Below are 23,635 nucleotides of genomic sequence, written 5' to 3'. Positions count from 1 at the left end.
GGGGGTGGAATTACAAATCACCCAAAACTACATATTTGTATCTACTGGATTGCATCAGGCAAACTTGCATGTAAGCATACTAAGCTTACATGACACTTATAGTGTGAAATCTACACGAAGGTCGGCTGAGGATAGGCTGATGTCGAATGTCGATAAATCGGCTTGCTCGAATTTCAGTACAGCCTGCGGGATGGCATCCCTGATCAGCGCAGAAACGAAGTATCGAAGCGGCATAATCGATAGTTTGTGTATCCCTTGCAACCGTGGCTGCTACAGCCACAGTTTAAATTAACTTTGGGCATTTGCTCAGTTTTCTGCCGTATATTTTCGTAAAAGTGTTGAGAGTGTGCTTAAAAAAGAGGCAAGCAAAGCCTTTTCTCGATCTCCAGCAAAAACGGGGATAGGATAATCCAAGGGGCCGTCTGTCGAGGAGCCAGGCGAGGGCAAAAAATCGGATCAACCGACAGACAAAGCTGAACTGCGGTCGTCGGCGACAAAGTGCGCTGTGCCCACGGACGACCAGAGAGAATCGGTACGCGAGCGAGTTTTTTTTTCGCGTTTCAGTTTGGATTTCATTTACCTGCGCGCAACAACTCCGCTGTTCAGCCGTTCGCAGCGGCCCGTAACTTGAGTTTCTGGCCAAGAATATCACCATCCAGTGATTCCAGTTCCGCGTCCGGGCGAAAGCGGCCCGTGCAGTGAGATCCGTGTGGCAGCGTCTTTGGTTGTGTGCTTCTGGGGCACCAGAGTACCAGGTAGGCGTCTTCCGAGTCCCTCCGTTTAGCCAGATTCGGATTCCCGAGTCAAAATCCAAATGCATTGCTGTTTCCAAACTCAGCTGGCTTGGCCCTCACCTATACACCTAAACACGCGTCGCTCGCACACGCACACACACGCGCACACACTCACACGGACGCACGCACACTTATGAATGTATCTGTTTGACAGCGCACTTCTGCGCTCGTTGCGGGCAAAGTGCCTCTCGCCAAGCGCACACTCTCGCCAAACGCGCTGATGAGTTTCTATTTGCTGGATTTTTCAGCCGGAGAGCAGTGTACGGCTGTCATCCGTGTCCGAATCAGTCGCTAACACATGTCCCAACTATCCTTGCAGCTCCGCAGTGCTCGTGTTCGCTAGTGCTCGTGTTTGGCCACAGCTAGCACCCTGGAGAAGCAAAACAAGCGCGCCCAGCTCATCCGGGACAAGATGGTGTTGGCGGAGCGCAACACCACGGACGTGGTGCGCAACGGGCGTCGGTCTCGCGGCCCCAGTCCCAATACGCACACCACGGGCGGCGTCACCAACAGCGCCAGTCTCGTGGGCAGTGGTAACAACAGCGGCAACTCCGGGAACGCCAATGCCAACGAGAAGACCACCACAGCTGTGCCAGGAGCGGGCACGCCGGAGAGCTCGGACGACGACAACTGTAAGTAAAACGCCCCGGGATTGCCTTCCTTCCACTTCAGCCCACTTATTTGTATCTTCTCTCTTTTCCAGCCACCAAGCGGAATGGCAAGAGCAAGGCCAAGCAGTCTGAGTACGAAGGTGAGTAGCAGAAATCTTTGTCTCAACGATGTGGTCATTTAACCAATACCCTTCTCACAGAGAAAATCCGCGTTGGACGCGACTACCAGGCGGTTTGTCCGCCGCTCGTTCCGGAGGTGGAACGGCGACCGGAACAGATGAACGAACGCGCCCTTCTCGTCTGGTCGCCCACCAAGGAGATTCCCGATCTGAAATGTACGTATTAGGGGCTTAGTTTCACTTTGATATATGCGTTGTGCAAGCGAATAGAATACTAAGACACATCTTGTCACCTTTCAGTGGAGGAGTACATCTCGGTGGCCAAGGAAAAGTACGGCTACAACGGCGAACAGGCTTTGGGCATGCTCTTTTGGCACAAACACGACCTGGAGCGGGCCGTAATGGACCTGGCCAACTTTACGCCCTTCCCGGACGAGTGGACCATCGAGGACAAGGTGCTGTTCGAGCAGGCCTTCCAGTTCCATGGGAAGAGCTTCCACCGGATCCGCCAGATGGTGAGTAAACCGCGCATAGTGTTTTGAACCCCCCTAATCGCAACTGCAACTTCGACCACAGCTGCCAGACAAATCCATAGCCAGTTTGGTCAAGTACTACTACTCGTGGAAAAAGACGCGTCACCGCAGCAGCGCCATGGATCGCCAGGAGAAGACCATCAAGGCGGTGGTCAAGGATGGCTCCGAGAACGGCAGCGAGGTGGGCAGCAACGAGGAGTCTGATAACGATGACAAGGTAATTATCTGTTAGAACTAGTTAAGCGAAAAGCCAAGAGATCCTTCCCCAATCCCGCCCATAAACACGCACACACATGCATACACTTCGCTCACCCACACACAATTGCTTCGAACTTTGAACTTCGAAAACACAAACCACATCCAAATAGAGACGGCTCCTTCGCCTCTCCCTGTAGGCTCCCTGTTCCCTGACGCCTCCTGGAACCGCCCAAGTAGGCAGCTTTTATCACAAAGAATCGCATCACAAAGAGATTGTAGACTACCGCATTAGGGCTAGGATATCGTATGTAAATCTAGGCTAAGGCGACTGAAATTTGTTATCATTGTGCCCCAACATAATTGTGTAAGATAGTCCACGACAAAGGATTGTGAATAGGCTATGTAAGTGTATTTTAAAATGTATTATTAACTTCGCGAAGGGGTTAAGTGTGTTGCACAAGCCGAAATCAGGCGTTTTTAAAATGACTTCAATATTTAAAGGATATTTTCAAGACTTTAAAAACATTCACTGCAGTTGAACACCTATGGAAACAAGAAATACTTGCATAATCTAGCCGAATAAAATTAAACAAATTAACGCCACTAAGTTCAATCAGCATATCTAGAGTATGTGTAAAATGAGTATAACATCTGGTTATAACTTTTCGATTTAGTTTCGTTATCTACGCAAGTATCGATTTGGCCTTGTATTCTATAGAAATGCAATGAATTCTTGGGTAACCCATGTAACCCCTTAAGTGCAAACTCTTGAGTGTATCCAGGCGCGAGGAAAGTGGGGACCCGCAACAATGCATCTGAAATCCTTTCAATCAGCCTTGTTTTTCAAAGGCTGCCCCTCCATTTGAACACTTTGCTAATAGCTAATAGCTGTGATCAGTAGCCGTCCGCTTAATGAACCAAAAATTCCTGAAGATATCCGCGGTTGGCAGAGTATCGGGTATAAACTCCGACTTGCCAACGGTTGGTAGTGTGGACTGTACCCCCAGGGATCGATCCTCTCCATTTTCAGCCAGCGATGTATGTCGTTTTGAAAGTCTGGTTCGTTATTTTTCAGATAATCGCCGTGCCTGCATACATCTCATAACATTTTCAATCATTATCCACACACAAACGAATACCAAAAACAATAATTGACCAGCATCCATAAGACTTAAAAGCAGTAATGATACGATTTCGTTCGCACACAGCAGAGATTGCGCCACACACACTTGAGAATTATTATGTATTCCGCGAAGGTTGGCCTGATTTGATTGGTTTGCTGCAGAAGTTAGCATCTTTGCATTTTTGCATCGCGTTGAATCGGCAAATCAGGAAATCAGGTTGACTGGCACTAGACTAAGGCAAAGCAACAACAAGAATTGTTCTTTGTTCATACACGTACACCTATATAAATAGTATATAAAATTAAATATATTTTTTTTAAATAATTATAAATAGAATGGTAAATTATTATACGTAAAATAGTAATTTATATAACGAGATTGATTAATTTAAAGCATTTAAATATTAAAGTAAACCAAGCAAAACCGAAATTATGTACATTCATACATACTTGAATACAGTGAGTGGAAAGAAAGGAGAACGGCACTCGTTTCTATTCTCAACTCATCCTGCCACAGACGATAATCATGATGGATCACCACACCTAATGCTAATCCTAATAAGTGCATATCTTGTTTGCGAAATGATTAAACAAAAACCCAAAAAACCAACAATTTATATGTGTTTCTTATTCATAGAGATTCGTTTCGTTTCGCATTTGCTCCATTTCCGTTTCCATTTCCATCTGAGTTTTTGTTCCACCATTTCCCAATCGCCATCCAATCCATCCATCCACAAGCACCACTCATCCAACGACATGAACCCACATAAACCCACACAATGCCCCAAAAAACCCACAAAATCTATATCTATCGCTATGTACACATGTATTCCATAAGTTTCCTTTATTTTGTCAGCCCTCCTTGCTTGCACCTCTATCACTGCACCACTTTAAAACTTGATCCCTCTATCCGTGCTCCAACTAAGCTTGTCCAGCCACGTCCACTGATCTGCGGCATCTGATCTCTCGTTAGCGATGATTTCCGGCTAAATCCAATCAAATTCGTAATATACTTTTAAGAACCCTCCCATCTCACCTAAACATAAGACACTTGATAGAGAGCGACCCAAGAGCTAAGTGCTTGATCTGCTCGCTCCACAGGCATCCTTGTAGAGGAACCTGGAGTCTGGTTACATATGCACATACTGACACTCCCACCACACGCCACTACTTCCCATTTAGATTTTTTTGGGCAGCAGTGGGTTTCAAGGGCTAGGACAGTTATAACTATTCGATTTGTATTGGCATTCATTCCGGGAAGGATCGGGATGGGATGGTCAGGGAACTATGACTGGTATATGGGGATAATGGGTATTGCGGCTATGTGGGGTTGTGGGGATGTTGGGATGAGAGAGTGTGGCAAAGGATCGATTGAAGTGCAGTTGGCGAGATTAAGAGATAGCCCGGAGAGCAGCAACAAACAACCCAAAAACAATCTTGTACTTGTTAAGTGTGTTACCAACTGAACTAAAGCAACAACCACATACGTTTTTTCTCTTCTCTTTGCATTCACGGTACGAACAAACCAAATCCAACAATCAAAACACACCATTAAACAATAACCCCATCTGAAAATGTCCGAAACCGAACGTACCAAAACGAAACGAAACGAACTGCCAATAACCAATGTTAAACCCAATTTAAATGCCTAAACCCCAATCGAATCGAATAAAAAAAAAAACGCGTGTTGGTCGGTGTCCATTCGCGATCGTTGCTGCAACTGCAACCGCATCTGCAACCGCCATTTGGAATCCATTTGCGGATGAAATCCTGGCTGGGCAGAAGGGGCACGGCACCAATAGCACCACAAATGTCACCGACGCCACCACGACCTCAACGAATAACAACAACACCACCACCACCACCACCACCAACAACTCCACCAACACATCCCCCGCAAACACCACTGCCAACACGATCAGCAGCAACCACAGCAACAGCAACAACAGCAGCGGCGGCGGAAGCGTCAGCGGTGGCAACATCAACACAACCAGCAACAACACCAGCAACAGCAACAACAACGGGGAGGAGAACAACCAGGGCGGCGGAAGCAACAGCAGCAACACGAGCAACAACGATATGGACGCCGAGCAGTTGTCCCTCTTCGCCGGAAACGCGCAGGGCGACGAGTTGCTTGGACTTGGCCTAACCGGCGATGCTGCCATCGGCACCAATGGCAGCAACAACAACGGCGAGATGGGGGGCGATCCCGGCCTGCTGCGACGCTTGGTTGTGGGCGGATTTTGCAAGATTTGCAACGTGGTCTGCCATGTGCTGCACGAGTCGCCGCTGGGGCGCATGTGCAAGAGTTGTCACACCCACTGGAGGTAGATATATGACGCCAACGCCGAAAGTTATCCGAGACATCAAGCTAATGCCAAGTTTTCTATCTCTCTTCCCAACCACCCACCACCCTCACTTTCGCAACGATCCCGATCAAATTCAAACCAAACGCTGCATTCACTTTGAACTTTGTCGCGACCATTAACCCACCCACACGCACACACACACACACGTACCACACACTTGAAACCGACGCGAATCCGGGGATCGGCAGGCGCACGGGCAATCGGCGACCCATTTCCGGGCCGGAGAGCAATGCTCCCCGAAGGTCCACACACAACTGCGCCGCCACTGCCGATCGATCCAAGCGCAAACCGCCCAAGGGCATGTACATCAACCACGACGACCTCACGGCTCTCGCCAGCTGCAAGACTCCCAGTGTCTACTTGGCGGAACGCGATCGGAAGATCACCGCCCTCATGGCCGAAGTAAGCACCGAAGCGCGATGGCACTGGGGTTCCATATCATAAGTTAGCTATAGGAGTGACTTGGAGTGACTTGGGGATGTAGACAGGATGTTGTAGAATAAGCTAAGAGATCTCAGCAATCAAGCCATCTGCCATGAAAATCACAAACTCCCTCCCTGACATCTTTATTGAAATCCCTATCGGTTATTTGAGTTATGTCTTCTTATCCAGATCGATTCGCTTTATATCTAAGGCTTACAAGCAATCATTAGAATATATATCCTGTGCTCCAGTCTGGATCAGAGCTTGGAGTTTGCAAGCTATGTTGTACCAAAGACGAAGTAATTGTATGATTATGTTGGTCTTTGGTTGCAGCGACGATATCCTTAAAATCAAATAGTTGGAGGTCTATACTTGATATGTATTGTTGAAATCTAACAGATGCAATCAAATTAGTTTTATAGGGTTATGTTAGTCATATATTCCCTAAGAATTAAGAACTCAAAAGAAATGTCATGAGCACTAGGTCATGAAAAGACTGTCAAACCAAAGTACATAAGATAATCGACTTATGGAGAAGCTGTTCAGTTTATATTGCACAGTAAAGTATTAAACTGCATTCCTTGCGAGCAGTGCCACCACAGAATGCATTACACACATCCCCATACACTGCATTTCATATTCACACACACTCACACACACACACATCCCCTAATCTCAACCACTCAACCACTCAACGCAAATTGCCCCACTGACAACTTTCAACTGAATGCCCCCCTGCACCCTGACCCATTTCAGATACAGAAGAATAGGCAAATGATGGAGCAGCTGGACAAGGAGTGCGACTCCATCAATGTGGACGATGTGGTTTCCAAGACGGCGGCAGCCAACACCGAACCTGCCCAACCGCGCATCTCCGCCCGATGGTTGCCAGACGAGATCCAAGTGGCTCTGCTCGCGATCCGCGAGTACGGAAAGAACTTTCCTGTAAGTGATTACTACCTTGTGTTTACCCGCCGAATGGCGACTAATCTGCTCTTTTGATGATTGCAGATGATTGCCAAGCTGGTGACCACCAAAACGGAGGCGCATGTGCGCACCTTCTACTTGAACAATCGGCGCCGCTACAATCTCGACCAGATCGTCAAGGAGTACGAGGCTGGCAAGTCCGAGGAGTCGGGCGCGGAGGAACAGAGCGAGCCTGCTGTCGACGCAGCTGCAGCTGCAGCTGCCACAGCAACCGCATCTGCGCCCAGTGCGGCTGATGCCGCATCCGCCACGAGTGCGACGGCAGACAGAAAACAGTCCACCGAAACCAGCAACAACGGGGTCGAGGCCATCCCGGAATCATTGCCCAAAAAGGAGGACCCAAAGAAGCCGGAGCTGGGCGTGGCTGCGCTCAAGACTGTAGTGGCCGAGGCAGCGGATAACGCGCCCACTGTGGCAACCAGCGGTAGCTCCAGCACAGCTACTGGCGGCGCCGTTGCCGCCACCACCGCCAGCAAGCCCAGCAGCAGTGCTACAATCACCATTACAGATGAGTCTGACACGGCCACGAACTCGAGCAGCGACGTTGTCACCACTGGACCTGCCGCAGCCACCGGCTCGTCCTCACTGTCCATCGCAAGTCCTGCGCCCGCACCCAAGTCGCAAGCCAGCGGCGAGGAGTTGGCCGCTCAGAAGTCCAATCCCGCGAGCGGGATCGTAACCACAGGAGCTGCAACGGGCGGAAGCCCCACTGCCAATTCAGCCAGCAAGCGGGACGGCTCCGCATTGGTGGGTTCATCTTACTGCTGCTCTAGTTGCTCCATTATACTTACATTCCTCTTTTCTCTCTTCTCTCCACAGCCCGTCGCTGAGCAGCCACCGGTCAAGAAAATCGCGCTCAGCAGCAGCGGCGGAGGCGGCGGAGTCGGAGGCGGCGCAGAGTTCCTGGCCAAGTGAGGAGGTTCCTGCGGCGCCGGGGACGTGTTCACTCGCGATATATATGCACGCATAGATATATACCGATACATAACATAGCTTGATGTTGGTGGCAACGTCCAAGAACTGTGCAGCCGGCCATGCGGTTGATCGTTGGATTAGTTCTTTTTTTTTTTTTCCTAATTGTCTTGTAAACTTGGGACGCATTTATCGTAAAAAGCATCACGGCTTTGCATCTAGGCTTGTAGAAGTTAGTTCGTTTGTATTTGGGGTAACATTGAGACGATTCGGCATATTACACACCTCTCAATCGGGGATCGTACATATACATAGGCACTTCAACTCACTTGCGTAATCTTTGACTTTTTTGACGGAGCTGAACCGCTGAAGGAGTAACGATGTATCTTTCACAGAATTTGTATAGGTCAGAGATATTTTGAATGCACTTGAATGGGCGGATAAGATACAGATACTTTCCAACGGCGGATCGCAGATACGTAGACCACACAAAACTAAGAATGCGAGATTATGTATGAAAAAACTATGATTATGAGTTGTACACGTGTAAATTCTTAACCTTAACCGTCATCCAATTTTTTTTTTCCGTGACATTACTTAGCATATAACGAGTAATTCCACGTAATACAATCTGGAATATCACCCATCCGGCCTCACCACTTCAGCAACGAGTTTCTGTTAGGCTAATTATGGTGTATGCCCTGGTATGCAACCACACCATTGTATGTATACAAGCAGCGCTATCCATTTAGGAAAACAATCTATAATGTAATGCGATGAATGTTGTGGCAGACGAAACTCAATCGTACTAAACCCTAGTATCTACTCTACTAGTATCCTAAGTATCGTATCTACTGGCCTACGAAACTCGATTTCCCTGTTCTTAGTAAAAGTGGTCTGAATAAGAAGTTTGCACACCTCGGACGCCTCTCGCACGAGTCGCTGTCCAATGAGTTGTTAACAATAAATATAATATAAATATAATTCACATTCGTGTTGTTGCTAGCGCTGCTGGGACTCGTGGAATCGACGGTAGTGAGGGTAATGCGGCGGTCTGGTGACCACACAGCGCTCGAGGAACGGCACGCAGGTGATGAGGTAGGCCAGTCGGTTGACCCAGCCGGGAATCTTGTGGCCACAGACGAGGTGCGCCAGGCAGTTGGAGAAGTGGTTGCAGTTCTTGCTGGTCAGGTGGTAGCTGTTCCCGGGGAACTTCTGGCCCAGCTGGTCGACGATGCGGCTCACGTCCGCGCAGCTGAAGTGCGTGTAGCCCAGCAGAATGCTCTCCCGGTAGCGGAAGTGCTCGCCCAGCTCCTCCTGGGCATTGCAGGGCTCGATCTCGAAGATGCCCGAAATGGGGAACTCGTGCCCACCAAATCCGTACTCCCGCCCGTACAGCTGGACGCCCGAGTGGAAGAAGCCCACGCCCAGCGCAATCGTGTAGTCGTTGGTGGTGACCAGGTCGTACACGTTCAGCACCACCGGCTCCCTGTGCAGCATGTCCTCGTGACTGCTCTCCCTGTCGCCGCCCAGGCAGGTCATCCTCCGCAGGCCTTGGAACATCTCACGGAAATTGGATATCGGCACTCCTCACTTGACACCTTGGCAGTTGGCACTTGCAACTTGGAATTTAAACATGTGAAGTTTCAGTTTGAGTTCGAGTTCTCAGCCATCGCCTCCTGGGAAACCAGAAACTTGCCATTCAAGATAAAAGTTTATAATAGCAACTATTACACTATACTACCATACTATTAATAATGCACTGCTGCAGTGTGATTTTTAAATATTTTTATTATTTCCATTCTTGCTGTGTCTGGCATAATTTGTTAAACATGCGTCTTGTAGTTTTCGTTTGGCTTGTTTTTCTCGTATTTAAATATATATAGGTGATGTATTTTATTGGTTTCCGTGTGTTTTTTTTTCGCTTTCGCTTTTGGTTTTGGTTTTGTTTATAATTATTATTAAATATAACTCGTTAATGCATTGCTTAGCTAAAAAAAATCATCTTATAATTAGTTCGACACACCTTGAATTAGTTAGAAAGTTTGTAGTTTAATTCGTTTGGGTTTTGGCTTGCGGATGCCTGCTTTGGATTCCTGTGCATTTCGGGTCTATGTGTGGTTGGATGCTGGTGGATGTGGTGGTGATAGTGGTGGGTCCGGGATGCAGTGGGATTAGGAGTGGGAGTGGGAGCTGCTATATGTACGTCGTATGTTGAGTAAGCTATATTAATGAATAGTGAGCAGGCAATGAAAAGTCGGTAGAAGCAACCAAAGAGTTGCATGCATGGAGCCCGGAGCTAGGAGCCCGGAGCTAGGAGCTAGGAGCTGGGAGCTAGGAGCAGATCCAACCAGACCGGATCAGATCAGACTGGGCTCCACTTTCCACGCTTGCCACGTTTTCCACGGGGAGGGGCTAAGCAACCTGACTTATGCTATCGCTAGTACATATTTTAGTATATTTATTTAAATTTATATATGCGCCTGATGCGCGCGTTACGTTACTTTTTATAATGCCACGATAAAATCTCAATACACAATTTGCTTAGATACTATGACTAGTTGCCTATTACAATATCCACTTTCGCTCGCATTTGTTTACCTCCGACTCTGGCTCTATGTACGTAGCTCTATCTCTATCTTTATCTCTACCTTTACCTCTACCTCTACCCCATTATTCGATTTGGATCTGGTTGTCAAAACCAAATCAAAAAAAAAAAAAAAAAAACAAAAAGATTAAACAGAATAATATCAACAAGTCTTATGAGTAAATCCCGCCCAGAGCTGAACGATGGCGCCCTTCCTTTCGATCCTTATCCCGATCCGATCCGATCCGATCCGATCCGAACCGATTCCAATCTGATCCTGATCCTGATCCGATTCCAGGATGGGGCGTAGACTAATGACTGGTATATATACTATGTACATATGTATATACAGCGATATATATATATGCATAGATATAGACAGAGAGATTTGTGGCTGCTGCAGGACATCGATTGACGCACTCCACCCTAAAACACCGCGCCCCAAAGGGCCATTAAGGCGCGATCTTTTAAAAGAAGTCGTCAAAGGTCTTTGATTATGTCTGGTACTGCAGCATGGGGGCTGACAGGTTGGGATGATGCGACGAGTTCATCCGCAGGGCGGACAGGCTCTTGTTGTACCACTCGTCCTCCGGCGACATGCCTGCGTGGAAGATGGGGAAACGAGAATTCCATTTATTCAATTACCTTGTGTGTACGAGTATCAGAATCTGAATCTAAATCTGAATCAGAAACAGAATCAGAAACAGAATCTTGCAGACACCTTGCATTTCCGTGGTGCGGAAACTCCGAGCTACACTACTTCACATGACCCGGAGACGAAGACACGGGCTTTTCCTTGGCCGGAAACTCATTTCACTGCGCTGCTTCTTCACATCCGGCAGGTCACCTTCAAGGCGCCTCTTGTGCCTGATTACGTGAAATCAGCTGAGTAACCCAATCTGCAAAGGCGCCACTGGCCTGGACACCGATAAACAACGTCGGACTTCAGCGGAAATTTGCTTACGCACCAGGGATTTGGAAGGGGCAATCTTGGGGGAGCTGGCAGCGAGGGGAGCAAGGGGAGCACTCCCTCTTACGCAACATGAGATTCTGTCGCGACAGAAGAAGCTCGTGTCCACGAGCAGGCCGAACCCGGCTCCAAGCTTCGGCAATTGGGTATTGGGAATCGCGAGTATCGATCGTCCAAGGTGCGATCTGCCGATCTCCAGAGCACCCTGATCATTCCAACTCAGACCGCAGCCAGAAGCGGTTGGACCATCACAGTGAAAATCCAATTCCGATTGGAAAAGCAAGTGCAAGTGCAAGTGAAAGTGTGCAGCTCGAAGTGGCAAGGTGTCCTTGGATAGGGAAAAGGGAAGAATTCGTACCGTGGAACTCACCCATCGAGTCCTGACGCACCCCAACGGAGCCCATGTTCGTGCTGTGCGCCATGGAGAACGGCTGCGTCATGCCCGGATACGAGGAGGCGCCCATTTGGAACAGGTCCTGCAAGACATGCACATGAGTCGTCAGTTGGGCTATAAGGTAGGTAGGTGACCATGGAGCATGTTACTCACCTGGGGATAGCGATTCATGGTGTTGTGGTGCGGATACGGCTGATAGCCGCGCGAGACGCTGTAGCCCTGGATGTTCCGCATCATCCCGTTGCAGGATGGGATCACAGACGGTGCCAGCGCCTTCTGCAGCTGCTTCTCCTGCTTGCGGTACTTGGCCCGCCGGTTCTGAAACCAGACCTGCAAGTCGCCAGAAAGGATATGGATGTTACTTAATGCCCAGAAAATGGTGTGCATGTGTGTGTGTGTGTGTGAGTGAATCTCTAGCCAAAGGACCCTTTAAGCTCGATTCGCTTTGAAAAACACTCGGGCGGGCAGAGCCGTAATGATGGCATAAGAAGGCGAGGCTAAATGGAAAACCCTGCTCCTCTTTTGGCCCAGAACCCAGCCAGCTTCTCCTACTCCTCCCACTCCTGCTTTCTTTGCCTCTGGCTCAGGACGTTGATGATGCCAACGTCTTATGAGTGAAAAAATCTACTAAATTGAAATTGAAAATAAGTTGACGACGCTGTTTGCTGCGAGGGTCTCTGGTCCTGAGTCTCTGGTCTTGGGTTCTGGGTTCTGGGTTCTGGCTCTTTGGTCCTTGGTCCTGTTTCTTGGATGCTGGGATGCTCGGATGCTGGGATGTGGGATGCTGCTCTAAGTGAGTGGGCGAGCATGGGGTGTGGGACAGGCCGCCTGCTCTGTTTAGATATTATTAAAGACAGTCGTCGGCGTCCCCACGATGATGAAGGAGCCCCATTGCCCCGTCCCAACATCCTGCCTCCCTTTTTTTCCATGATGGCGAAAAGAAATTGCCAAGATGAAAGCAGGGCTCTCCACTAGGCAACAAGACAGCCGGGACGGATGGCATGGGATGGCATGGGATGGCATGGGATGGTGTGTAGAAATTTCCGACATTTTGGAAGCAGCTCAGCTTGCTTTGAGTTACTTAGCGGAGTGCGGGGGCAGGATGGTGGATGGTGAATGGTGGATGGAGAACGGAGAACGGAGGATGGAGAATGGAGGATGGAGGATGGAGGATGGAGGATGGAGGATGGAGGATGGAGGATGGAGGATGGAGGATGGAGGATGGAGGATGGCGATGGTGTCCTGGGGGTGGCAGAGGACGAAGAGCTGTAATGGCGGCGCCCAGACTTCAGGACGGTCCTTCGATTTTTTCTCCTTTCATTTTCTTATTTATTTTATCATTATTATTATCTTTGTCCATGACTATGTACACGTACATATCTGTTGGGTTTTCGAGTGGCGCCGAGTGGGTGGCATTGGGTGGCATGGGGTGGGGTTTTCCCCAGAAGTTGGAGCCTTTAAACGAAAAGCACTGCCTTTCGGGGGTTGTTTTCAGCGCCCACTTGATGGGTCGTTCGGTTTCGTTTGGTTGGCTGCCACTGACTCTGCCAGCATAAAAATGCCAGCAAGGACACCCTGCAACATAATGCTCTCAACCAGCGGCGGCCATGTAAGGATGATGGTATACTATGCCATAGCACGGCACACTATGATGGGATGGCTCCAGTTCGAGGGTGGAAAATGCGTTGTCTGAATGATTCGATGGAGCTCTGTCTATCTGTCGTTCAATTCCAGCACCAGCTGTGTGTGTGTGCTGTGTGTGTGCTGTGGGTGTGCTGTGGGTGTGCTTTGGATGGGTGGAGAAACTCAATTAAGGATACATTTGATGGCACACTCTCATCCGTACATACATATGTATGTACATGCACATACATCCGTGGGCCAAACAAGAACAAACAAAATCGAAGGGAAATTCGATTTTAGCCAACATTTTCGCTCGCCTCCAAAGAGGCAATGATGGGCTCCTCTAGTCGAATGGTTGGTTGGGTGCTAGGGTGGTATTGTGATATGGCAGTGTGGTGGCATAGTGGTGCTCCAATCTTTAAGTTGGCCATGTGGCGCTGGGAGAGCAGCCTAAACTTTAATTATGTGAAGGCAAATTATGAACACAAATAGCCATGCACACACACACTCCACACACTTCACACACACTGGCCACGCCGGAAATATGAAAATTAAACGTATTCAAATTGAATTTACTTTCAGCATTTAATCAAATTTAGCCGCTGCCATCGTTTGTTTTTTTTTTTTTTTGCATTTTGCGCTCGCATTTTGGCTTTTTCACTTCGCCGCGTTTAGAGCCGTGTTTCCCTTTGATTCTCATTTTTTCAACCTGCCCATTCTGGCCGCCTTTGTTCCATCTGCCGGATGGGTTGGACGACCTCCTGTCCGCCAGCAGGTGGCACATGCCATTTTGGTGCCCATGCCACCGGTGACCTACAAATCCGAAGGCTGGCTAATTGCTGCCCATAAAAGCCATATCCATCTGGATTTGGATATATATCAATTCTGCGTTTGAAACTTAACTTTGTTTACCGGCACAGCGGCGACAAGTGCTGAATTTCTCATAACAAACTCCCCTTCTCATTATCATTATCATTCATAAACAAAAGAAGAAACCCTGGCGCCTTGTTACTGCAAATAAATAAAAGCTTGAAAAAGTGCACCCCTTTTGTTTATATATCCGGAATTTCAGACTTCAGCAAATCCATTCGCCTGTTGCTCCTCTTTCAATCCATCGGATTGCCTCCCCTTGAAATTAGCGAAACTAATGGAATTAGGTTTCATTCGAATCTAATTACGACTCCATGACAAAAAGTGCATTTAATTCTCAGATTTTACATATAATCCCAGGCTTAATCATATTAAATCCCACTAACCTTAATCTTAAATGGGCATTATGTGAATAGCTACGTTTAAAGTTTGTTTCCTGAAATTGCTTTTAAACATATTGTCTATCTGTGGCTCCTCTCACTTCAAGATCCTCAAATATTTCTTTAACTAAATCCGGTTCTTTTCTCATATCAGAATAAACAGACTTTTAAACTTTAAAACTGATTACACATGCAACTTAATTATAATTAAGTTTGGCAGAGAAAGTGCTTGAAGTTTGCTTTAAGTTTCTAAAAACATCTAGAGCGGAATGATCCATGTTTATGCAATTTACATATTTACATATATGATACATGATTTCGAACTACAAGTGGTAAGTAATTGAATTGGATAGCAAATTGAAAATAAACTTTTAGCTAAATCAAAAATGCGAAGGCCATAACTGATACTTTTGAACTTCGGCAGGAAAGTTAGCAGCGCTTAGCTAAAACCCGTTTTATTTATACTTTAAATGAAAACCCGTTTTATTTCTACTTTAAATTGTATCTATATAAAAATAGATCCCAGCTCATTAAAAACCTATATGTACATACATATGTACGCAGACTGGCAAGTGAATGAGTGCTAATGTGCCCTCTGCCGCAGTCGAAAATTTGCGCATGAGACATATTCCGATGGGCTGATGGTTTTTCCAGGCAGATGTGCTCAGTCACGCCCCTTTCCACCCGCCCACCTCATCATCATCATCATCATCGTAATCATCATCATCATCATCAATTTGCCGCTTTTCAGCCAAATGTATACACGACAAATTTGTCAACAGCAACACGATGTTTTCGCTGGCAGGCGCTGAGTGCCAGAGTCAAGTTGCCAGCAATCGTCGGATTACCAGGGGGTATATATCCATCCATCCATCCATCCATCCATCCATCCATCCATCTATCCATCTATCTGGGTATATGGTGCATACTGGGCGGGGTGGGCTTTCCGGAAGGGGGTTGTTAGCGGCTAAATATTTGAACATTTGCCGAAAAATATGGTTTATGCGGCGATAATAGACTCCCTGTTTACTCCGGTTTACAGTGTCCAATTTGCGCGGGAACAGTTGTTCCACAAATCTGGAGGGGGCATGCCTCAGTGCCCTCGCAATGATTGCAATAATCTCGAGTGATTCCGTTTCGATCGACACTATATAAGACTCTTCAGAATATGATTAGTCCAAATCTGTTCAGTGCAAATAAGAATGCTGCTGCTTTTGACTGAAGTTGACTCGTACTGCAGTCTGTATTACATTTTCCTGAATACCTATGTATTCTTCATGATATGATGAAAAGGTAGTGCTTTAAAGTGTTGCAGCTGAAAGATACTCATTGCTTTTAATGGCAATCTTAGGAGTTGATCTGCTTTTTCAATTGCCACCGGTAAAAAAAGAGGCGATAAGCCAGCACTTGCTGGAAAATCACTTTGGCAAGGTCGACGGATGCCTTGTAACTCGATACCGCAGGCTCAGCACTTCTTTGAGGATTCGGAGAGACCTGTGATGTATATCCACCCTGCCGAAATGCCACTCCCACCCAGAATCCCAGCCCTGCAATCGCGTACCCCCCGCCGCACTCACTTGTCGCGCAGTCATGATAAAACTATAAATTAATTATTACCGCGGCGCACTTGAAAGAACCAGGCAGACGGACTAGGGTCTTTTCCGGCGCATTTGGGCATTTTCCGACTTGAGTAACACCACTGCGAGCCAGTCGCCCGGAATAATCGGACGCTAATCGGTGACCAAGATCACCACCATCACCACCATCATCAGCGGTCCATCGGCAGGATTCTGCTCGGATTATTGTGACTGTGGCGTGAACAACTGTTGAAATTGCAATCGAAATTGCAGTAATTGGCTCCGCTCGTGAAGAGCAAGTGGCTCTGCCACTCTGGGAGTGATTGGGGTTGGGGGTCACTGGGGTATCCGGCGAGGGGCTAGAACCGATAGCTCGCTCGGTGGCTCTACTCACTTGAATCCGCGCCTCGTTCAGCTTGGTGGTTCGCGCCAGCTCCTCGCGGCAGTAAATATCCGGATAATGCGATTTGGCGAACGCCGCTTCCAGTTCCGCTAATTGTTCCTGAAATTAAGCAGATTTTAATTAGGCGAATGCGTTGTGGAGTCGCTTATTTTCATCTTTTTTCCAGTATGTATGTATGTATGTATGTATATCCCACCCATTAAGTCATAGCTTTTTGGCAACTCCATTACCCTTTGATTTTGTTTGAATTGTAGCTAAGCTGTAACGTAAATCTATTTCAACTTCATAGGTTCAGATACTGTGCTGCTCACCCAGCTATATAGATTCCATCATGCGTCACATCAGATTGCAACATCACATAGATACATATATTGGTGCTAGTGTGTTTGTGACTTTCAAGCTAATTCTACGAAATTCAAGTTCTCTACGAATCTGAATTATGCTTGAAATAATAATTTATTTAAGTTATTAGTTATTGATAACTCAAGATACTTTACACACGTTGATCTCGTGTTTTATTTAACTAATTAGCTTGTTTTTCTCTGCATCAGCGATTCAAAGATCTGTAAATGAAATTAAATCTTGAGCCAAACCCTCGTTAGAAACTGACAAGATATAAACTGAAATCGTTGTATCTCTGCTATGCTGCATCTGTTTAAGTAATTTATCTGCTTTCAGGCCATAATCCTAATCCCTATCCTGCAACTTTAGTATCCGCCTGTCTGGTGATTAAGCACCTGGCCGGCTTTCGTTCCCCTTTGTTGTTGGCTCCTCGGTGCTCTTGTGGCCTCAAAGTTTTTAATTACGAGTAACCTTCACAGAATCCAATTAAGATTTCGCCCATGGAATGAGTGGGTGGGTGGCCATGATGGCCATGATGGCGGTGATGAAGGTGATGGGGCAATAGCGATGCAGGCTTTGCACCCTCAAGGAACCAGAGGAGTCGGAGGAGCCGTAAGAGTTGGTGGAGTTCAGTAGTAGGAGCCTGTGTTCAAGTACTGACCTGTGTGAATGTGGTGCGGTGTCTCCGGCGGGCGGGCGTGGGGCAGGACGCTGTGGTTGGGGTGTGGCCGGCGTGCTGGCTGAGCGATGATAATCCGCTTCCGGGCGAGGTGATGCCGGCGGAAACCGTCGACAGGCCGCTGTTGGGTTCCGGCTTGAGCTTCTTGAAGGCGCCTTCCGCTGTTGGAATACGAACACGTAAGTGTGCATGCATGAGTATTGGTGGCTACACACACACACACGTTGCCATTCGAAAAATATGGCTGCGCACATTATCCCCCTGCTTAATATGCGTGGGGCGTTTAAGCCGAGTGGCCAAGCCCCCGCAAAATGCTGCATAATTGCCAGGACAGTAAGGACAGTAAGGACAGAAAGGACAGCATGGACACCCTGGATAGCATGGACAGCCTGGACAGAGGGGATGGCCAGGATAGCCAGGACAGCACCGCACTGCGGCCACAAGACGCTGGCATTGTCGCAAAAAGGTGACAAGGTGACAAGGTGAAAAGGTGAAAAGTTTCGACTTGGCTGCCACAGACGGAGCACTCCAGCGGCACGTCGCCGTTCGTCGGTCGCATGAATATGCAATATGGGATAATTTATGCAAATTTCTGGCACATTAATCGAGGTAGTCCTGGTTATCCGCTGGCTGGCTGCTCTCCAGGACGCGTGAGGACGCGACAGGACGCGCCAGGACCTACCAGGCAGTCACCACTCGCGGAGGACGCGTGCCAGGACGAAAAAGGCAACTGGCGGCTGCTGGCGGCTGAGGTCGACCTAATAAGCAAGGGCCAAAGGTCAAAGTAGGGCATTTTCGGCTCTCTGGGCGCTTAATTGACGCGCTTAGCTCGTTAACGAAATGTAAACTATGTAGAAAATGACGGATACGGCTGTCCTAATTGAATCACAGGCGCAAATAAAACGATGCGAATAGCGTTATTTATGCTAAGCAAGGGCTCTCGTCCTTCGAAACCTCCAAAACCGACCGCCGTCTAATGCAATTGACCTTGTTGTGGGTGTGGCTTCGTTGGCTGTTGCCTCTTTCGTGGTGAACGGCGAACGGCGAATGTTGAATGTTGAATGTTGAATGTTGAATGTTCGATGTTGCACCAGCAAAGAGGGTCAAACAAAAGTGGTTCGAATGCAGCACTAATTAATATACCAATTTTTGGGTTCAACTTTTTGATGGGATCGGTGCATTTTAAGAGTCATAAAGATCCTTGAAAAGGGAGTGCTCCAAATCAACATTCCACAGTGTCACATTTTGCATGGGAAGTCCTTATGTTTCACTTTGTTACACAAACACATTAACTCTCCAAGAGCATTATTTTCAAGTTCATCTATCTAAGCCATGGTGTTTCAATTCAGGCAGAGAAAGTGGTAATGTATATTATGAATATCAAGTAATTTAGTGGTCTCCTTAAGCAAAATGCTATGCCAAAATGAAATAAAACACAAAGTGCAAACATATTCGAACATAATGCACTTTTTAAAACGTTCTTATTCGGTCCGCTTCTGCAAAACATTTTTTATTGCAGCGTGTCAAATGAGAAAGTTTTAGAAAGCGATCACAATCAACAGCACAAAATATCTACATTTATGTTTAAACTTTCCAACGTTTTTTCTCCTGAACAAAATTGCTTGGGTATATTTATGATTGAAAACAAAGTCCAAGTATTATGTCTTCAAACAAATATGTTTGAACTTAAAAATTTATACATTGTTTCGCCACTTTAAAATGGCCGTAAAGAATACAAGGATATTTGTTATATCTGTTCTCCATGCATAATATTCTTATCCAGAAGTTGAATCAGTGAAATGTATTTAACTTCCCAATATAACAAAGAAATCTAACTTCATTGTAAATGATTGAAATGATTTAAAATTGTAATACTTAAGCATATATTTATATTTGGACTATACGGCTTAGCTCTGTTAAATACCCACTTTTCAAATTCCCAATAAAATATTGCGTAACTTTTAGTCGTAGGTTAGTTAAGATAAAAGTGAATGGAGCATCTAATCTGAGGATCTTGTTGAATTCCATACAAGTTTTTATAACTATTAGTGATCGAACTTCTTAAACAGCTTGTTGAATTTATATCCAGTTGACTACGAATAATGCAAAACACGACCTAATGATATCCGAATCAAATTTATCGTAATTTCTCTCGCGGAATAACAAATACAAAGATGGATGAGGTTGGATGAGATTGTACAGGGGTGTTACATAAATCTCTTCTAGCCGAAAGTCTATGTAAATTTGGTTGGAATTCGGTGAGAAGAGATTTCTATAGCACCCTGAATAGAGCCCGAATCTTCCCAGCTAATCAGTTGAAATTCGAAAAATGCGACATCATAACCAACTATATGTGAATTGAGATAGAACTCTATGAAAGCAAGTGTAAATTAAAGTTGCTTAGATGTTTACATAGTTATAAATTTAACTTGCAGCTGCACAAGTAGTTTTTAAAAATTCCAAAATGTATTTAAAATATATGAAATCTAATGTGAGTAATCAATTAATATTTGTAAGATGGTTATATATGTTTGTTTATTTTATCTTAAAGTGGATTCTTCTAAAGATTTAACTAGTTAAGAGAAAACTGTATTCCAAGTGAGGGCACTTGAACCTCAAATATTTTCAACTTTCCTATAGGAATTTTAAATAGCTATATTACCATTTTAAATTGGCAATGCTTAAATCGGGAAACTGACTCAATATGACCGACTTCCAAAATAAAGTGTTGAGTTTTGGTAGTAATCAAAGTGATACGCACGTGTAAAGTCCAATTTAAAACGGAATTTGTAAGAAATGTTATTAATATTATGCGAATTAAAAAAAGAAACCCTATTTGCATGAGTAATTACCGAAATGAGATTTTTTAACTTATTGGAATATGAAATCACTAATATGCTAAAGAAAGCGAATTAAATAAGGCGCTAAAACGATTTGACAGTTTGAAAGCCAATTTTCAGGAGAAAGAAAAGAATGAACCAGATGCGCTTCGTCACTACGTAAATCGCCGTATATGCCTACGCGACTTTTTAGCAAATGGTTAATTGAGTATCTCCTTAGCAATCCTTAACCCATCAACATCACCCGATGAAGCAATGGGGAGCCAATGTGGATTGATTCCTGAGCGGAGATACTCGCCTTCCTACTTTCGAATGCATACATGCGGATATCCTGACAGCTCAGTGGCTTAATTGTGACTTAAGTGCGCTCTGTTCAATGGCAAATCGCTGGGATTAGAGGCTGACCAGCTGTGCCGCAGACTAATCCTTGCGGCGGAGTGGCCACGCGTGGTGGAGAGACAGTATACAGGACACAGGACACAGAAACAGGACGCAGGACACAGGACACAGGAGTCGGTTGTGGCTGGCGATAAGCTATGAACAAAGAAGCGAGGACAAGCCGGTAATAGGAAGCTGCAAACGAGCATCAACAAACAAGCGGAGGACAAAGGACACGGGTCAAAGGACAAAGGACTCAATGGCCAAGTGTGAAGGGAAAGGGGTGCTGCTGGTGCCAAAGGATAATTTCCTGCTAATGGCTAATGGCAAATTGCTAGTGGCTGATGGCCATTGTGGCCAGATTAGGAGCCCAGATGCGATCGGGGGACACTCACCCGAGATGGTGTGATCGGAGAGGCGCGACGGCGGCGTGTGGGCCGGCGTGTGGTGGTGCGAGGACGAGTCCATGCCGGGAGTGGGCAGGCCGGAGTAGAGGGCGCTGAAGTCCTCCGGCGTGCTGCTGCACTTGCGCTGGTGGTTCAGCGAGGAGGAGGACGACTTCTCCAGCGTGGTGATGGGCGAGCGCGTATCCTGCACGGAGCTGGCCAAACTGAGCAGCCGGTTCTCGTGCGAGCCGCCGATGCCCATCAGCCGCTGGTCCTGGAACGACATAAACTTGGTGTCCTGCCCCACGCCGCCGTGCTGCATGCTCGCGTGATCCTCCAGCAGGCCCTGCTGCAGCCCCAGCAGTCCGCCGACCAGATTCGGACGCAGCTCGTCCATGCTCAGCTTGCCGCCCTGCCCGCCGGCCGAGAAGTTCAGCTGGCGGCTGAAGATCGCCGGAAAGATGTTGAACTGCTGCGAATCGGCGCTCGACTGCGGACTCAGCCCCAGGCTGTGTGGCGCCACGTGCGGTAGTGACGAGGAGGAGGAGGAGGCTGCTGCGGCTGCCGCTGCTGCTGCTGCTGCTGCGGCCGAAACCGATCCTGTTCCCGCTCCGGACGAGCTGGGTCCGTTGCCGATGAGCAGCGTGGGTGTGCCGGCGGAGACGCCTCCGTTGTTGATCAGCTGCTGCTGCTGCTGCTGTTGCTGTTGCTGCTGCTGCTGCTGTTGTTGCTGCTGCTGCTGTTGCTGCAGCGGGCTGGCAACTCCAACGCCCGGCGGCAACTGTTGCGCCTGCTGCTGTTGCTGCTGTTGTTGCTGCTGCTGCTGCGGGACCACCGACGGCAGCAGGCCGTGATGACCGTGGGCTATCGCTAGGGCGTGGGCGTGGCTGCTGTGGGCGTGACTGCTGTGGGCGTGGCTGGCGTGGGCGTGCGGATGGGCGAGGGACAGGGCGGCGGCGGTGTTGTTGCCGTTGCTGGGATTATTACCGCCGGACTGCTGCTGCTGCTGTTGTTGCTGCTGCTGCTGTTGTTGCTGCTGCTGCTGTTGCTGCTGTTGCGCTGCTGCTGGATTGTTGCTGTTGCTGGTGCCGCCGCCGACGACGACTCCTCCGGAGGCGCCACCACCACCACCACCACCAGGACCAGGACCACCAGCACCACCGGAACCAGGGCCGCCGGCGCAACTCTGATGTTTGAAATCCAACTTGTGGCCGGCGTAGAAACGCTGCGTATCGATATACGTCTTGAAGAAGTCGATTGAGTAATCCAACTGGAAGCTGTCTCGCGGCGAACGCGCTCCCGTTTTGATTGATCGAATTTTGTGGCGGTGCGGCGGGGCCTTCGGCGAGCGGAGGGGCCTCGAGGATAACGCACAGGATGTGGCTTTGTATCCGAAAACTGCAAACTGCAAACTGCAAACTGCAAACTGCAAACTGCGAACTGCTGTTCAATCTGCTGTTCAATTTAGCACTTGGTTTGGCACTTGGGAGCACTGCCCGCCGACGGCAAAGGGATGAGCACTTCAACACGACACATTCAAAAAAATCCGACAACAGTCGCTATAGTATTTATCTATATATCTATCGGATATATGTATATATATATCGGATCTGGGTAGAGATCAGGATGCGGTACCGGTACCGCGAATCATCGGGATGGCGTATTGGCGTACTAGCGTACTAGCGTATTGGCGTATTGGCGTGCGTATTCCGTCCGCTGGACAATTGTTGGTGTACCGCTGTGCCGGGAGCCGCTGCAGCAACTATGGCTGTTTGTTTTTCAACTGCGGTGCTTTCGTCCTTTTGGTCCCCAGGAGCAAGGAGCACGGCGCAAGAAGAAGCACAAGCAGAAGGAGCAGCAGCGGAGGAGCACTCCTTCTATTCCTGGCTATGCGTGTGTGTGTGTATGGGTGTGTGTGTGTGCTCGTGTGTGTGTGTGCGTGTGCGCGAGTTCAAGATGATAACAAATTCCGTCTCCACTTGCTTTCAACTTCGTCCTTCGTCCTTCTTGCTTATTTTTGTGTGTTTTGTATTCGGTATTCTATTCTCTGCTCCTTTGTTATCCTGTTGTTGTTGTTCCTGCTCTTGTTGCTGTTGCTCTTGTTGTTGTTGTAGTTGTTGTAGCTGCTGCTGGCTGG

General features: G+C 47.6%; 3 protein-coding genes across 8 annotated transcripts; 1 reads left to right on the top strand and 2 right to left on the bottom strand.

Moving 5' to 3' along the window:
* The first annotated feature begins 234 nt into the window (after positions 1-234).
* Positions 235-9,053, top strand: LOC120455078 (REST corepressor). 5 transcript variants are annotated; one of them, XM_039640938.2, is made up of 11 exons: positions 235-532; positions 1,114-1,426; positions 1,498-1,545; positions 1,606-1,740; positions 1,825-2,039; positions 2,101-2,274; positions 5,161-5,705; positions 5,936-6,149; positions 6,927-7,115; positions 7,182-7,904; positions 7,977-9,053. In XM_039640938.2, exons 2-11 carry the CDS (start codon positions 1,207-1,209, stop codon positions 8,070-8,072), a joined length of 2,559 nt encoding a protein of 852 aa, XP_039496872.1. In that variant the 5' UTR covers positions 235-532; positions 1,114-1,206; the 3' UTR covers positions 8,073-9,053. The 5 variants fall into 5 exon arrangements, with proteins under 5 accessions (XP_039496872.1, XP_039496871.1, XP_039496873.1 ...); XM_039640937.2 differs by having other exon boundaries at positions 235-755; XM_039640939.1 differs by lacking the exons at positions 5,161-5,705; positions 5,936-6,149 and having other exon boundaries at positions 238-755.
* On the bottom strand, positions 9,020-9,754 carry LOC120455095 (deubiquitinase DESI2). The gene has a single exon (XM_039640972.2). The coding sequence runs from the start codon at positions 9,630-9,632 to the stop codon at positions 9,072-9,074; it is 561 nt and encodes a 186-aa protein (XP_039496906.1). The 5' UTR covers positions 9,633-9,754; the 3' UTR covers positions 9,020-9,071.
* A 1,309-nt stretch (positions 9,755-11,063) lies between these two features.
* On the bottom strand, positions 11,064-23,149 carry LOC120455082 (homeobox protein unc-42). Of its 2 annotated transcripts, XM_039640946.1 has the most exons (7): positions 23,140-23,149; positions 21,508-22,881; positions 17,877-18,055; positions 16,865-16,972; positions 12,174-12,350; positions 11,985-12,102; positions 11,064-11,257 (listed from the first exon to the last, which is right to left on the bottom strand). In XM_039640946.1, exons 1-7 carry the CDS (start codon positions 23,147-23,149, stop codon positions 11,151-11,153), a joined length of 2,073 nt encoding a protein of 690 aa, XP_039496880.1. In that variant the 3' UTR covers positions 11,064-11,150. The 2 variants fall into 2 exon arrangements, with proteins under 2 accessions (XP_039496880.1, XP_039496881.1); XM_039640947.1 differs by lacking the exon at positions 23,140-23,149 and having other exon boundaries at positions 11,997-12,102; positions 21,508-21,913.
* Positions 23,150-23,635: the final 486 nt, after the last annotated feature.

Source organism: Drosophila santomea, chromosome X (genome assembly GCF_016746245.2).
Source record: "Drosophila santomea strain STO CAGO 1482 chromosome X, Prin_Dsan_1.1, whole genome shotgun sequence".
Taxonomy (NCBI): domain Eukaryota; kingdom Metazoa; phylum Arthropoda; class Insecta; order Diptera; family Drosophilidae; genus Drosophila; species Drosophila santomea.
The sequence above is the reverse complement of the archived record's forward strand: the minus strand, read 5'-3'. Positions and strand labels throughout refer to the sequence as shown.

Bases quoted from the DNA above. Each gene is read 5' to 3' on its own strand.
- LOC120455078 (XM_039640938.2), top strand. From the start codon at position 1,207: ATGGTGTTGGCGGAGCGCAACACCACGGACGTGGTGCGCAACGGGCGT. The intron at 7,116-7,181 runs GTAAGTGATTAC...TGATGATTGCAG, and splicing joins AGTACGGAAAGAACTTTCCT to ATGATTGCCAAGCTGGTGAC. The intron at 7,905-7,976 runs GTGGGTTCATCT...TTCTCTCCACAG, and splicing joins AGCGGGACGGCTCCGCATTG to CCCGTCGCTGAGCAGCCACC.
- LOC120455095 (XM_039640972.2), bottom strand. From the start codon at position 9,632: ATGTTCCAAGGCCTGCGGAGGATGACCTGCCTGGGCGGCGACAGGGAG.
- LOC120455082 (XM_039640946.1), bottom strand. The intron at 16,973-17,876 runs GTCAGTACTTGA...GCTTAATTTCAG, and splicing joins ACCGCACCACATTCACACAG to GAACAATTAGCGGAACTGGA. The intron at 12,103-12,173 runs GTGAGTAACATG...CATGTCTTGCAG, and splicing joins CCATGAATCGCTATCCCCAG to GACCTGTTCCAAATGGGCGC.